The sequence below is a fragment of the Sebastes fasciatus genome, chromosome 14 (assembly GCF_043250625.1).
Source record: "Sebastes fasciatus isolate fSebFas1 chromosome 14, fSebFas1.pri, whole genome shotgun sequence".
Lineage (NCBI taxonomy): Eukaryota > Metazoa > Chordata > Actinopteri > Perciformes > Sebastidae > Sebastes > Sebastes fasciatus.
Window position 1 is genome coordinate 4,074,959 of NC_133808.1, and position 15,597 is coordinate 4,090,555.

Consider the following 15,597-nt stretch of genomic DNA (forward strand, 5'->3'; position numbering starts at 1 on the left):
AAAGTACTGGGCACCTAAAAGAGTGTAACTTCAGCTATTTACCTTTTTCATCAAGATGATCAGAGGCTGATCTACTCCAGTTTTAGGTGAATTTAGAGTCCAGATTATTGAAGGATTAAGTGCTTTTGCCACAGCTGACATGGGGTACAGATGACTACTAAATCACTCCCTGGGACTGAGATTCAGGGAAAACAATAACCTCTGATCTAATTCAACACACACACACACAGGTTGTCTCACACACAGTCAGCCATCAATCACTGCAGTGTTTTGGCTCATGTCTCCTTCAGTGTGACAGCCTGTTAGTCCTCACCTAGCTCTCAGCCATCAAACAGGACGACCTTGCCTTTCTACTTGATTGGTTGATTAAAGTCATCTTAACGTGATCTTAACAGCATTTGGGATGCTTTTCCACCTGGTCCTGTCCATGTAGTCATCATCCTGCGCCAGATCTCATATTAGCCAACCCAAGAGGCTTCAAAACAACAATCAATGCATCTCAATAGGAGATGATGTAGCAGGCTAGTTGGTGCTGCACAGATCATCAGCTAGCTTAGGAAATGTCAACCATGTATGTGGTTGATCATCAAGTATTGCCGTTTAATAGATGCTGATTGAATAAGTCCTCACCTTTAGATGTGTGTAGGAGTGTCAACAGTCCTGATCTCCTCGGATCCCTGCTAACTGAGCTGGTTGCTAGTGAGTTAGCGCTGCTGGGATGCTAGCGACTAGCTGCTAATGAATTCCACAATGTCAGAGCAGTGAACGGACGAGCAGCGAGCAGGAGACCTGGAGACAACTGAAGAGCTGGACCACACCGAGCCGGGCGAGCTAACGAATGAACCACTCCTTCATTCAGACTGCCGAGCATCCTGTTAGAGACACATCAACACACCAGCTGAGGACTTCTCTAACACTCTTCCCTTTACCGCAGCCATCTTACTTTAACTCCCACACGACTTGTGACTCACACCCACAGCGACGCTGCTGCTCTCTGCTGCTGCTGCTGTTACTGTTACTGCTGATACTGTTACTGCTATTACTGCTACTGCTCTCTGCTGCTGTTACTGTTACTGTTACTGCTGCTGTTACTGTTACTGCTCTCTGCTGCTGCTGTTACTGTTACTGCTGCTGCTCTCTCCTCTCTGCTGCTGCTCTTTGCTGCTGCTGCTCCTCTCTGCTGCTCTCTCCTCTCTGCTGCTGCTCTTTGCTGCTGCTGCTCTTCTCTGCTGCTGCTGCTCTTCTTTGCTGCTGCTGCTCCTCTCTCCTGCTGCTGCTCCTCTGCTGCTGCTCCTCTCTGCTGCTGCTCCTCCTCTCTGCTGCTCCTCTCTGCTGCTGCTCCTCCTCTCTGCTGCTCCTCTCTGCTGCTGCTCCTCCTCTCTGCTGCTCCTCTCTGCTGCTGCTGCTGCTGCTGCTGCTGCTCCTCTCTCCTGCTGCTGCTCCTCTGCTGCTGCTCCTCTCTGCTGCTGCTCCTCCTCTCTGCTGCTCCTCTCTGCTGCTGCTCCTCCTCTCTGCTGCTCCTCTCTGCTGCTGCTCCTCCTCTCTGCTGCTCCTCTCTGCTGCTGCTGCTGCTGCTGCTCCTCTCTCCTGCTGCTGCTCCTCTGCTGCTGCTCCTCTCTGCTGCTGCTCCTCCTCTCTGCTGCTCCTCTCTGCTGCTGCTCCTCCTCTCTGCTGCTCCTCTCTCCTGCTGCTGCTCCTCTCTGCTGCTGCTCCTCCTCTCTGCTGCTCCTCTCTCCTGCTGCTGCTCCTCTGCTGCTGCTCCTCTCTGCTGCTGCTCCTCCTCTCTGCTGCTCCTCTCTGCTGCTGCTCCTCCTCTCTGCTGCTGCTGCTGCTGCTCCTCCTTTCTGCTGCTCCTCTCTGCTGCTGCTGCTGCTCCTCTCTGCTGCTGCTCCTCCTCTCTGCTGCTCCTCTCTGCTGCTCCTCCTTTCTGCTGCTCCTCTCTGCTGCTGCTGCTGCTCCTCTCTGCTGCTGCTCCTCCTCTCTGCTGCTCCTGCTCTTCTCTGCTGCTGCTGCTCCTCTCTGCTGCTGCTGCTGCTGCTGCTGCTGCTCCTCCCTTCTGCTGCTCCTCCTTTCTGCTGCTCCTCCTTTCTGCTGCTGCTGCTGCTGCTGCTGCTCCTCCTTTCTGCTGCTCCTCTCTGCTGCTGTTCCTTTCTGCTGCTGCTCTCTGCTGCTGCTGTTCCTCTCTGCTGCTGCTGCTGCTGCTGCTGCTCTCTGCTGCTGCTCCTCTCTGCTGGCTCCACCAGGTTGTATGAAGGGTTCAAGTGCCAAAAATTAAGTAGAAAACACTGTGACCCAGTTCCACACTAACGCTGTCAAATGTATGTTGTGTACTTACGTTTCTATTTGGGCTGAAACTGATGACAAATGAGAAATGAGTTGTGAAACGAGCTCATGACAACTGAGCATCATTCTTAATCTTGGAACTAGTAGGGGAGAGCGGGTTCGGTTGGGACACTTTTGTATCATCACAGACTACTTAATTAGGGCTGTCAATCGATTCAAACATTTAATTGTGATTAATCGCAAATTAATCACACATTTTTAATCTGTTCAAAATGAACCTTAAAGGGACTGTTTGTAACTTCTTACACGTATAAATCAATCCGGGTCGGTGTCCCATGCGCGCTCGCGTGTGGCTACGCTGTTCAGGCAAGACTCCAACACAAACTACACGGAAGCACCAAAACCTCAAAGTTCTATCTAGTGAAGCTCGTCTGTTAAACAGTGTTGGCCGCGGTCGGAGGACGCAGGGGAGACCGTAGCTTTGGTCTCCAGGGCCGGAGTCTCTGCTGTACTCTGCTCCTCTGCTCCTCTGCTCCTCTGCCTGCCTTCACTCAGCTCGCTCCACCTCACGTTTATGCGCGCATAGACTTCGTAGCTCTGAGAATATCTAGTGAATGTACAGTGGACGTTTGTGCAGAAATAAATGCTGCAGCTCCTCCAGACCAACAGAGGTTTCCCGTGTCTTGTGAAGTGACAGGGCTCCGCAGCGAGAAACGTTATCGTCTCTGATCAAAACTCCAGTGTTTCCCCTGTTCCCTCCGGCCGCGGTCGGGAGGCTGAGGCAGGAAAAGCCAACACTAGGATCAGCACTAATTCATGGAGAGACCTTCGTCTGGTCAGCTAACATTACTGCCAAGCAGCTGAAATATAGAGTGATATTGTGGTTTTAGCTGACGTGTGTCGCCTCACTGTTTTGAGCGATGCTCGTTCATGTCTATTTAGACGCTGACTTTCGTTGACTTAACGACCACAGGTGTCGCTGTTAACAAGCATTTCTGATTCTTACAAACAGTCCATTTAAATAAGGCTGTCAATCAATTAAAATAGTGAATCGTGATTAATCACACATTTTTTAATCTGTTCAAAATGTACCTTAAATGGAGATTTGTCAAGTATTTAATACTCTTATCAACATGGGAATGGACAAATATGCTGCTTTATGCAAATATATGTATATATTTATTATTGGAAATCAATTAACACAAAACAATGACAAATATAGTCCAGAAACCCTCACAGGTACTGTATTTAGCATAAAATATTATGCTAAAATCAAACTGCAGCCCAACAGGCAACAACAGCTGTCAGTGTGTCAGTGTGCTGACTTGACTATGACTTTCCCCAAAACTGCATGTGATTATTATAAAGTATGCATGTCTGTAAAGGGAAGACTCGTGGGTACCCATAGAACTCATTTTCATTCACATATCTTGAGGTCAGAGGTCAAGGGACCCCTTTGAAAATGGCCATGACAGTTTTTCCTCGCCAAAATTTAGCGCGAGGTTGGGGCGTTATTTAACCTCCTTCGCGACAAGCTAGTATTTCATGGTCTGTACCAATAGATTCCTTTTAAGGTTTTCTAGTGTCATATGATACCAGGATCTTCAATCTCGCTTTAAAGCTGAGCCCGCTACAACCTCAGAAAGATCAATTGCGTTAATGTGTTAAAGAAATAACTGGCGTTCAAACTAATTTTTGTTAACGCGTTATTATCGCGTTAACTTTGACAGCGCTAATAGTAATGAAAATAATTTGATCCCTGAACTGATACAGGTGTCTGCTAACAATTTCCTCTTTTAATGTGGCATACTTATAGTATCTTACATCTACGTGTAAGTACATACAGGGTGCACTCTGTGTGCTTACTGACAGGGACACATTCCCTGTAGTTTGGGCGCTACACTACAGTTTGTCTCTAACAGCCTCTGGGATGTGCAGAGGAAGACCTCTGGTTTTCTTAGGGAAGGAAGAATTCCCAGAGGACACATGACATCTGTTGTGGTTTTCTTCCATGGAGACCTGCATCACCAGGCAGCACTCTCAGGTACAGCTGGTTTGTTGTTAGGTGAACCACGTAGTATTGCCTGATGCAGGTCAAAAAAGCTATTTGAATTACTGTCCAAGAAAGTGCAACGCTCACGCAGGAGGGAACAAGATCAAGAAGAGCAAAGGTCCCGCTCACTTAGAGAGATGTGTTAGTCGAAGGCTACTCTTTGGAGGATGGATAAAACAGGTGATGTTAGAATTAGAGGTAACCAATGGCAGAGACTGCTCAGGTGGCAACGGGGACAGAAAGTGACTGAGGAAGGAGAGGATGGAGTCAAGGATGAAGGGAAACCTAACACCAATCTGGATCTGAAGTCGAAAATTAAGTAAGTAATTAATGGATCATATTAATCATCTCGTAAAAGTAATTTTAGGTAATTAGAATCAGTGTGAGGACTTTTATTTAGACTTCATCACTTCTGAATTGGTGAAGAACTAACAAGCCTCTTGGATGAGCGAATAAATGTCATATAAGTCCAGCTAATGTACTCTAATAGAAAGCATTTTTATCCACAATAAGAGCATTTTTTTTCCAATTGTATAATCTTGTTTTTAATCTTATTTGTTAGGGGATATAAAAAAGCATCTTACATCCTGTTTACAGGCAGGTGTTTAAGACCTTAAACAGGGGTAGGCAATATGGACACAATCCAATGTTCTGAGAATTACCACATGTTTTATGATACTCTATGTATCTAAGTATTCAGAATTACTTTATGAAAAACTATAATTATGTTCATCTCATTAGACAGATGATCCACACCTACTATAATTATCAAAAATATATGTGTTTTTCGAGTATTTAAGACATCATGCTGTGACAGATTTGGTAACATTTAGTTTATTATTCATATAGATATGAGAACCATAAACCACAATCTCTAAGTGACAGTTCTCCTCATCATCACGACTGATCACCCTCATTTCCCTCTCCCTTCTCTTCATCATCATTTCCCTCTCAGCTGGCCAGAGTGGGTGGTTGATCCGGCAGAGCATTTTTATTATGTCTGGCTTCAGGTCATGATCTTTCCCATCGTCTACAACTGGGTGATCATCATATTGAGGTACAAACATGGATGAATATCAAATAATAATCACAGATCTAAAAGCATATAACCTGTAATCATCTGACATTCATTGTGTGTTATTGCTTATGTATTCTCAGGACATGCTTCACTACAATTGCACTGAGCTACCTGCCTGTGTGGCTCACACTGGACTATCTGGCAGACCTCATGTATATGATTGACATGATCATCACCGTTCACACAGGTGTAAATATTTTTTTTTATTTTTGCTGGTTTTGATTGAGACTTTGAAAAAGAATATAACTCTTAAAATTCAACTTTTATTTTTCACATGTGAAGTCATACAAAATGTGAAATGTGAAAGGAACACTAAGTTTCAGCCTAGTTGTAATGAACTGAAATAGCATTTTAATTTGTCAGCCATCATCAGTCAAAGCATTAATGCCACATTCGTGTCACGTGGGAATTAAAGGTCCCACATTGTAAAAAGTGCGATTTTCATGTTTTTTTAAATTATAAAGCAGGTTTAAGTGCTGTATAAATATTGTGAAAGTATCGAAACGCTCAATCCACAGACAAATACACACAGCCCGTATTCAGAAACTGTGCCTTTAAACAAGCCGTCAGGATTTCTGTAACTTTGTGATGTCACAAATATACAATATTTAGACCGTTTCACAGTTTTAAACGTAAACATTCTAAATGTGTCCCAGTTTATTTCATCTTGCAGTGTATGTGAATGACATCAGCTGACAGGAAGTAAACATGGACCCAAGCTGTTGCTTAGCAACTCAATTCTGTTGAAATGCACTAAAACCGAGCGTTTCAGACAGAGGGTAAATACAGGCATATTCAGACAGACAGTAGGAGGAAAATAAAGGGTTTTTGAACATTAAAACATGTAAACATGTTCTAGTAGAAACCCCAAATACAAGTATGGACCTGAAAATTAGCATAATATGGGACCTTTAAAGGTCTTATTGATAACATTTTTTGTAGATGAATAATTAAAAAAAAAAAGCCTCCACAGAGCTTTTAGAAAGATGCCAAATACGTATAAATAAGTATAGCTTTTCCAAAAAAGAAAAATTATGATTGTGAATTAATAATCCAATTAAAGATCCAAAATGAATGTGTTGTTTATCTCTGTGGACGATATCAGAAGTTTGGTTCCCACTTTTAACAAGTCTCGGCAATCACTTGTTATGAAGTGAATGCAATGGAACCGGGGACCTGGAGAGTGCAACATCTAGTGGCTGAATGTTATCAATATCATCAATATTATCAATAGCACCTTTAAAACTGGTAAATACCATTCACATCAACATCCAAATTGTAATTGAGACTGGGAAACTCAGATTTTTCTAGATCCTCTGATGTATCTGATTTGGTGCTAAATAATACAAAAGTAATTGAAAAAACCAACAGGCATGGCTGCCTCACATCAGCTCCAGTCCATTGTTCAGCATAATCAATAGATATAGTGTCACATTGACCATGCACACTATCGTAACTTTCACACGAGCAACGTCGCCACCAAACAATCATCTTGAGATGTTAGATGAATAGAAAGCTCGAAAGCCATGAATATGGGAAACTTTCCTGTCTCTAGCTCCCATTCAGGATGTCAAAGCAGTACTAACTCTTGCAAGTCAGGTGGGTTTTTATACTCCCGAATTGTTGGTGTCAACTTACGCTTTGACTTGGTAATTCTCCCAGTGTGTGAAGTGTACTCTGGGCTTTGTTAAACCTTGCTCTTCCCTCTCCAGGTTACTTGGATCAGGGCATCCTGATCAAGGACCTAACTCAGCTGAAGAAGCGCTACCTGCACTCTAAATGTTTCTTAAGGGACCTGGTTTCCCTGCTGCCCACCGACTTCCTCTACTTTGTCTTTGGCATCCAAACTCCGCTAGTGAGGATCAACCGCCTTATGCGTATGCCACGACTCGACGAGGCCCTGGATCGCATGGAGACGAGAACCTCCTACCCAAACACCTTCCGCATCTCCAAGCTCATGATCTACATCTTCGTGTTGATCCACTGGAATGCTTGTCTCTACTTTGCACTGTCCAACTACATCGGCTTTGGAAGTGATCGTTGGGTCTACCCCAACATCACCAACCCGGAGTTTGCCTCCATGCGTCGTCAGTACTTCTACTGCTTCTGGTTCTCTGCTCAGATTTTCACCACAGTGGGAGACACCCCCCTGCCAAAAAGGGAAGAAGAGTACCTGTTTATGATCGCAGACCTGCTCATTGCCGTGCTGGTGTTTGCATCGATTGTTGGCAATGTTGGCAACGTCATCACGAGCCTAAGGGACCGTGATAATGTCTTCTTCCCTAACCATGAGCTGGTAAGTTGGAAGACCTCAGTTTCTGAAAAGAGTCGTCTTTCTGTAATACATATGACACAAAGAAAAGAATGGCAGATGGCTTCAAGGTTCTTTTTTTCCTCTCTCAGGTGAAGGCTTACCTGCGTAGCCATCACATTAGCAAGGAGCTTCGACAGCGTATCGACAACTGGTACCAGCACCTTCACATCAACAAGAAGATCATGCGAGAGAATGAAATCCTGCAGCAGCTGCCCATCCACCTGAGGACAGAGATCGCTGTCAGCGTTCACCTTCCCACACTCTCCAAAGTAACCATCTTCCAGAGCTGTGAGACAAGTCTGCTGGAGGAGCTGGTGCTAAAACTAACACCTCAGGTCAGGGCTGGGAAAAAAGGGGGGACCTGCTACCTTCAGGTTCAACACTCAGTGGCTCAATGGAATATTCTTGTCATGTAGATTTGAATTCCACCTGATTCAACTGTTATCAGGCCATTAAATAGGCGTTATCGGTCGCTACAAGCACCATAGATGTGGGTCAGTAGGGGCCTACTACGCCTACTACCTTGTAAAAGTGAAAGCAAAACTTAAAAGCAACACATTCTGACATGTTGTAAAACTGCTGAAACGTTACGTTTTCAACACAAACAAAAAGGCTTCTTTAGGTTTAGGCAACACAACTACAACTTCTTTAGGTTTAAGTAACAACACCGTAGTTAAGTTTAGGGAAAAACATTGTGTTTTGGCTAAAAATACCTACGTTTCAAAAGTGAAAGCGCAACCTAATGCTCATGAACACAAAGACAACGACACGTTGTTGGTTTCACGCAGAATGTGAACCCCAGCCTCCTGGGTGATAGCCCTCTGTTTCGTGTCCCGTCCATCTCCCCCGACCTTAACCCCTTGCTGTCGTGCTCTTTTATACCTTCTTTAGGTGATCTACCACGTGAATAGATGATAAAACTTACTATTGGTTGTAGTAGGCCCCTATTGACCCACATCTATGGTGCATATAGGGACCAGTAATGACTATTTAATGACCTGACAACAGTCTAATCATCCCTGTTTCTTTGACTAGTTGATTACATCAGAAATGCTCTCAGAGAAGAATCGTATGAGGATGAAGAGGTTTCTCATGCTTTTTATCTTGCAGGTGTTCAGCCCAGGGGAGTACGTCTGCAGGAAAGGAGATGTGGGCCATGAAATGTACATTATCAAAGAGGGGAAACTTGCAGTCGTAGCAGATGACGGGGTCACAGAGTTTGCTGTGCTGAGTGAATCCAATTTCTTTGGGGAAATTAGTATCCTCAATATCAAAGGTATGTCAAATGTCTGCCTAATACTTTGCACACAGTCATACGGGATTATGTAGGTGAGGGGACATTTTTTGACACAATACAAAGCATTTTATTTTTTTTAAATTACACTCGTAATAGAGAGTTCAGTTGAGTCAACAGTGCAAAAAGGTAAAATACTAGACTGTAGATGCTTCTATCAGACACGCATGATTAGGTACCAAGAGAAGAGACATCATTCGAAATAACGGCGCAACAGTCCCGCCTTGAACAGGCTGTGTGAAAAGAATCATGTTCCTCTGCCTCCTCCTAGGGCTCCTAATGGCATTTGCAAGATTTCAACGTGCCCGAAGGAAAACAACCAATCAGAGCAGAGGAGTTTACAGCTAAACAGTACACTGAAATATGTTTCTGAAAACAATTGAGGCGAGAAATACGGTGACAGAATCTTGATTCATATTCGATCAGCGCTGCCTAGTTTGACGGTTTGATCGGAGTTCACGAGTTCCGCAAGCAGTGATCGACAGCTGCGCTAGACACTCCTTGGCTCTGATTGGTTGTTTTCCTTCGGGCACGTTGACATCTTGCAGATGCCATAGGGAGTCGAAGTCCCGCCCCTTCCGGGTGGACCAGAATGGGACCTTATTTAGGAAAAAAATGGTTATCAATGTTGAGAGACAAATATTTTTTTGATCCTGTGCCATGACGCCACGTTCGTCAATTCAAAACATAATTTTGCAAGTCAAGAAAGTCTCAGTTTGTCGTAGGTTCATTTAGTTTTGTGTGAAACCGCTCAGTGAACTATGTCATTCGTCTCGCACAATATACGTCACCAACACTAGCTAGCTAGCTAACTTAGCTATGTTCCACGGACAAATGTAATGTTATCTGACCTGATGTGTTTTATCCAGCGACTCCTGGTCTTTATATCAGCCAGGAAGCAAAAGAAAGAGCGAGACCTGTTACTGGTGTGAGAACATCCCAGTAGGAAACATACAGGCATCGTAGCTTCAGCGAGGGAGACGTCACTTACGTAACTTTTGGGTGTGTCGTCTTTCTAATTACGTATTTTCACAGTCTTGTACTTCAACAGTTTTGCAACAAACTGGGACTTTCTTGACTTGCAAAATTATGTTTTAAATTGACAAACATCACATGTGTGATTCATGGCGTAATTCAAACGGGATCAAAAAAATATTTGTCTATCGCCGTTGACTACCGTTCATATTTTTTCCGAAATAAGTTTTTTTACAGATTATCTGTCTCATGCACTACTGTCAGGATATAGGGACAGTTTTATAACCTTTTATCATACTTGCTCAAAGTTACTGAATGCAGATTAATGGCAGATACAAGAACGTTCCCCTAATGTTCCTTTAAACTGTGAAATGGGCTTGCTTTAGATAACAGAGCATGGGTTGGAAACACCATATCCTTTGTAATGATATATTTTTATTTTGAAAAAAAATCTCACTGAAGTTTTAAAGAATTCACAACATGTTTCCTTTTAGGTAATAGGTCAGGCAATCGCCGCACTGCCAACATCCGAAGCATCGGCTACTCCGACCTGTTCAGCTTGTCCAAAGAAGACCTGACAGACGTGTTGTCAGAGTTCCCTGCAGCCAAACGTCACCTGGAGGAGAAAGGCAGACAGATCCTCACCAAGATGGGCATGTTGGAGGAGGGTGGGGAGCAAGAGGAGGGGGAGGCAGAGAAAGTGGAAATCAAGATAAACAGACTGGAGAGCAACCTGGAAATCCTGCAAACAAAACTGGCTCGGCTCATGGTGGAATTAGAGTCGAGCCACCGCAAGATGCAGGCCAGAGTGGAGCAGCTGGAGTGGGAGGTGGCAGCACTGGAGACTCAGCTACCAGACGATGGGGAAGGAGAGAGAGAATACGGAAGAGGGGAAGGGGTGGGAGGGGAGGTTGGATGGGAGCGAGAGGAGGCAGAGGGACAGGCAGAGGAGGGTTCAGATCCAAATGTGAAAAAACAGGGACAGGGAGAAGATGGTAATGATGTGACCAAAGACGGAGATGGAGAGAGCACTAAAAGCACAAAAGAGGATGGGGAAGGGATGGTGGAGGGAGATAAATCAGGGATTAAAGATGATCAGGAAAAGGACAAAGATGATGGAGAGAACAACAGAGAGAAAGGGGATGATAGACCTGGGAAAGGAGATGGAGCTGAGATTGAACCTGAAGAGGAGAAAGAAGAGTCAAGTGGAGAGAGAGAATCTGAAGAGGGGAGAGAAAAGGCTGAAGAAAATGTAGAGATGGAGCAGAAAGATGAAGGGCAGAAAAAATGAACGAAAGACCAAATAAAACCGGAAAGGAGACAGCTTTAAAAAAGAAATCAGTGTATTTTTGTCTGTAGGTATTTGTCTGTTTTATGTTAATAAAAATATTGCATCTCATTGACACGCTTTCTGCAATACAACTTTGTACCACTAGATGGCAGCATTATATCCGAAATCATCCAAAACAGAGTATGGTGTTGAAACTATATCAGGTGGTATTTGAATTTTTCATTCATTTATTAATTTTATTTTACACATTTTCCTCTTAATTTGATGAAATACTTTATAATCATTTTTATAGGCTGAATGCTGATGAATTGCTTGATTCACTTCATTTAATGAACAAATGTTATGTGGAGTTTTATATTCATTTTGAAATTTTTTATAATTTAATTTGCCTCTCTTTTTTATGAAATTTTCATCATGTTTAATTTTTACCAAATGGTCTTCAGTGTTCCCCTTGTCGTTTCATCCATTTAGGGTGGAAAACCTAAATAACATTTAGACCATCTTGGAGCACTAAACATTCCCCTTGAAAACTACTGAATTAAAACTGTTAGGGTTTAAGGAACTTTTTCAGGGACAGTGACACATTGCAGGGACTTTCTGGAATGGATATTGCTATAACTATAAAACATTTTCATGTGACAGGGTTCAATGTGCAAAGAAAATGAACTGCAATTGCTTATTTTTAGATATTAGATTTATGTGATTGGTTGCTCTCTCCTTTTTGCAGTGAGGATTTTTGGCATCAGAATTCTAAATATGTTAAAATATCTTACCTCGCTGAAGAGTCATTTCGAAAATGATTGATGTAAGCAATAAACACGATTCTGATTCTGATTGTGATTCTGATAATAATATTACGCTGTCAGGAGCCATTCTTCTATATTATGACTACTTTTATTTGCCTGAGGATCTGAGGCTCCCGTGACATATTTTAAATCACTTAGAATTTTTTTTGTTTTTTTTGGTATTAATTCCAGCACACACTTTTATTTCCAACATGTCTTATCTGTTGTATTATTATTGGTACTTTAAAAAAAAAAATTGTTTTAATCTTATATCATTGTTGGATATTTTATTCATTTTTTCCTGGTTCTACCATGTACTTTTTTAAGTGCTGTATAAATAAAGTGTCTTATTATTATTGATATTATTATTATTATTATTATTCACTTTTAATAGTACATTCTACTGATAATACTTGTACTTTAATATAACTAACTGTAACTGAGTACTTTAATAATGTGCTTTTGTTATTTCTACTGAATAAAACACCTGTAATGAGTGTCATCATAATAAAGTACAGGTCGGCCCTTTAATGACGCACAGTCTACGTACTTCCCGGAAGTGCAGTGGGGACACAGGCCCCCATCGATTCAACACAACTGCACACATAAGCACTTACTAATAATAAAGCTCGGTGGTTTGTATATACTTTTCATGGAGTACCACCGCTAACACACATATGGAGTGTCAAGAGGAAAAGCCGATCATCTATACTATGGAAAACAAGCCGATCGTGACATGTGAGTGTTGATTAACAGAAGGAGACGTTCAGTCTGCTTCTCTCTGGTCTGACAGCTAGCAGGCTAACGTTAGCTACACTCACTAGCTCGTTGCTATGCTAGCTGGGACCCTTCTTATTAACCAGCCTGGAGACGCTGCTTGTGTGTGTTTGTGTGACGACGTGTGGCTTAATGTCTCCTTGTCGAGGCTGTAATAGTTTCATACTTCTATATATGTAACAACAGTGTCTGTGCTAAATGTTCACAACGGTGTCTCTGTCAGCTAGCTTGTAGCAAGGCCTATAGAAGGAGGTAGGGACACGGGTCTTGGGGATTAGGGTTATGACGCATGCGCAGTGTAACTCAAGCGGCGTTACGATTGGCTCAATTTCAACGAGTGCAGGCCATATTTTTACTGCGCATGTGCAATACCCCCGGAGATGTGCCGCGTTGATGACGCGTGATGTAGCCTCCTTTCCATAGGCCTTGGCTTGTAGCTACATTGATTAACAGGCCTAGCTAACGACATAACGTCACGGCTAAGTTGGTGCAGTTTAGTGAAGGAGATCACCTGGTTCCCTTGTTGATGGACAGACACAGTTTCCCTCCGGTAGCAGCTCTGACAGTAGTCAGCCACATGATGTTTTGGGCGCCGGGGTCAGTTTGCCATTCATAAATCCCCTTGGAATCTGATGGAAGCTTCTTGGAGGGGTTATTTTAGGAGCTGACTCTGCTGGTAGTAGTGGCTGCCAGCTTCATCTCACACCGCAGGCTGCTCCATTTATAGGACAGAGTGGTCCAAAGGTGCCCACAGTACAGTACAGTAGATTGGACCAAGCCGGGTCGGAATATGAAGGGACAGAATAGGTGTGACAGTTATCTAGTGGGATTTGTTGGTGGATTAAACGTCTAGATCACAGGTTGCCCCCAAGTGGTATCCAGGTAACAACATGGGTCTCCTGAGCGGTTAATCAGGTGTTCTAACTCAGGTGTATGCTTCTGAAATCATCGTTTTCACATTTGGAACTTTTGCATTGCTGATTAGCTTCAGAAATGAGCAATCTATTAAAAATGATGATGTGCTCCGGCTGGTGGGCGGTGCTTGGTATTTCTTCAACAGATGTCAACATGGATGCTGGGCCACAAACTTTGCACACAAACATTTTACAGCTAATCAGTACACTACAAGATGTTTCTGAAAACAATTGAAGAGAGAAATAGGCATTACAGTAACAGAATACTGATTCATATTTGATCAGCGCTGCCTAGTTTGACCGTTTGATCGGAGTACGTGAGTGATTGACAGCTGCTCAGAGACAGCAGGTTCCAGCTCGGCTCTGATTGGTTGTTTTCCTCCTGTCTGAGAAATCTTGCAGATGCCATTAGGAGCACATAGTGTTTTCCAGATTACCTGTCTCATGCACTACTGTCAGGATATAGTGAGCGTTTTATAAATCTTTTTTTAATCATATTTGCTCCACTGCAGATTTAATCAATAGTAAACCTCTCAAGTGGTATTGTACTAGTTGTACAGAAAGTTGTGATCTATAGGGTTCCCTGAAGAGTCTGTAACCACGGTGTACAATGATGCATCATTTCAGTCCAAGTTGTCTTCTCCAGTTTCCAACTTTGTTTGGTCAAGGAATGGTTGAGGGGGAGAAGAGTCTTTTAAGATTACAGACATACAAAGTAAGATTTGTTAAAAAGCATCTGCTAGGTTTTTTCAAACAGTGGCTTATTTCTGAGAGTCCAGTGTAATTATTAAAGAAATTTAATCTGCAGTGGGTAGAAATGGAGCAATTATTATTATTTTATTTATATAAAATGGTCACTATATGATAAATGTTTTCAGAAACATCTTGTAGTGTACTGTTTAGCCGTAAAATGAGAGAGTTTGTGACCCGGCAGCCATGTTGAGATCAGTTGAGGAACTACCAAGCATCGACCACCAGCCGGAGCACAGCCAATAAGAACGCTCTCTCTGAAATTACCTGTGATTGGCCCAAGGCCCGCCATGGGCTAGATTTTCTAAAGCCTGAAAACAGAGCCATGAGGAGGTGCAGAAGTCTAGTTTTCTCTCAGAACACTTGAATTATAATATGCTGAAAGGTTATTATGGAATTTTTGCCCGATGATGCCAAAAACATTCTGCCTACTGCAGGTTTAATGTAAAACAGATAATTGCATCAGAGACACAATCTAGGGCTGAGGTAGAAAAGGGCTTTTGCAAGTCAGAATATGTAAGGAATGTATTGTATTGTTCTGCTCTTTCTGCTTTTACTGCGAGCGAGATGAGCAGCGTTGTACTTTCACTATTACTTGACGCTGGGTGTAAGACTGACCCACACGGTCACATGGATTATACGGGTGTTTGCTTTGCAGGGTTGTATTTGATAACAGTTTTTGATAGCCTTTGTAGAACATTCAAAGTTCACTTTTGTTTGGACTGTACTGGTGCTTTAATACCCTGGAAAGATTTATAACATAAACTAACGCACACAGACGCATTAACAAAATATGCATACACACCGAATCACACTGGTACACATGCTGTAATGACGTTTAGAAAAGACCACCAAATTAGAGTATCTCCTAGCAGACATAAACTACAAGTGTGTGGCCAGTTCATATTTTGTTACTGCGTCTATTGTGCGAGCAAATTACTCCCATCTTTTGACTTATGACATAACGATGCAATAGTTATGTCATACGCCACACTGCAAAGCTCCACATCCAGTGATGTTTTGTGTTAGTCCAGGTGTTAAACAATGGGCAGCAAGGGCAAGGCTAGGCTAATTGATTTACAA

General features: G+C 42.8%; 3 protein-coding genes and 1 long non-coding RNA gene across 4 annotated transcripts in view; 2 read left to right on the top strand and 2 right to left on the bottom strand.

Annotated features, from left to right (window-relative positions):
* fhip1b (FHF complex subunit HOOK interacting protein 1B) overlaps positions 1–959 on the bottom strand; it is a 32,440-nt gene extending 31,481 nt beyond the window's left edge. The window contains exon 1 of the mRNA XM_074658161.1: positions 631–959. The gene's annotated coding sequence lies outside the window, so the exon portion shown is untranslated. The remainder of the gene's footprint in view (positions 1–630) is intronic.
* A 3,114-nt stretch (positions 960–4,073) lies between these two features.
* cnga4 (cyclic nucleotide gated channel subunit alpha 4) lies at positions 4,074–12,323 on the top strand. Its single transcript, XM_074658181.1, has 7 exons — positions 4,074–4,655; positions 5,292–5,393; positions 5,495–5,601; positions 7,127–7,710; positions 7,818–8,063; positions 8,839–9,004; positions 10,492–12,323. Exons 1-7 carry the CDS (start codon positions 4,504–4,506, stop codon positions 11,286–11,288), a joined length of 2,154 nt encoding a protein of 717 aa, XP_074514282.1. The 5' UTR covers positions 4,074–4,503; the 3' UTR covers positions 11,289–12,323.
* On the bottom strand, positions 7,428–13,483 carry LOC141782144 (uncharacterized). Its single transcript, XR_012597058.1, has 3 exons — positions 13,362–13,483; positions 7,830–7,949; positions 7,428–7,563 (listed from the first exon to the last, which is right to left on the bottom strand). It is a non-coding gene; the product is annotated as an uncharacterized LOC141782144 (long non-coding RNA).
* trappc10 (trafficking protein particle complex subunit 10) overlaps positions 12,620–15,597 on the top strand; it is a 35,064-nt gene continuing 32,086 nt past the window's right edge. Inside the window, exon 1 of the mRNA XM_074658166.1 lies at positions 12,620–12,811. Coding sequence (XP_074514267.1) covers positions 12,751–12,811 — 61 coding nt within the window. The 5' untranslated portion in view covers positions 12,620–12,750. The remainder of the gene's footprint in view (positions 12,812–15,597) is intronic.

Bases quoted from the DNA above. Each gene is read 5' to 3' on its own strand.
- cnga4 (XM_074658181.1), top strand. From the start codon at position 4,504: ATGGATAAAACAGGTGATGTTAGAATTAGAGGTAACCAATGGCAGAGA. The intron at 4,656-5,291 runs GTAAGTAATTAA...TTTCCCTCTCAG, and splicing joins GATCTGAAGTCGAAAATTAA to CTGGCCAGAGTGGGTGGTTG. The intron at 5,394-5,494 runs GTACAAACATGG...ATGTATTCTCAG, and splicing joins TGGGTGATCATCATATTGAG to GACATGCTTCACTACAATTG.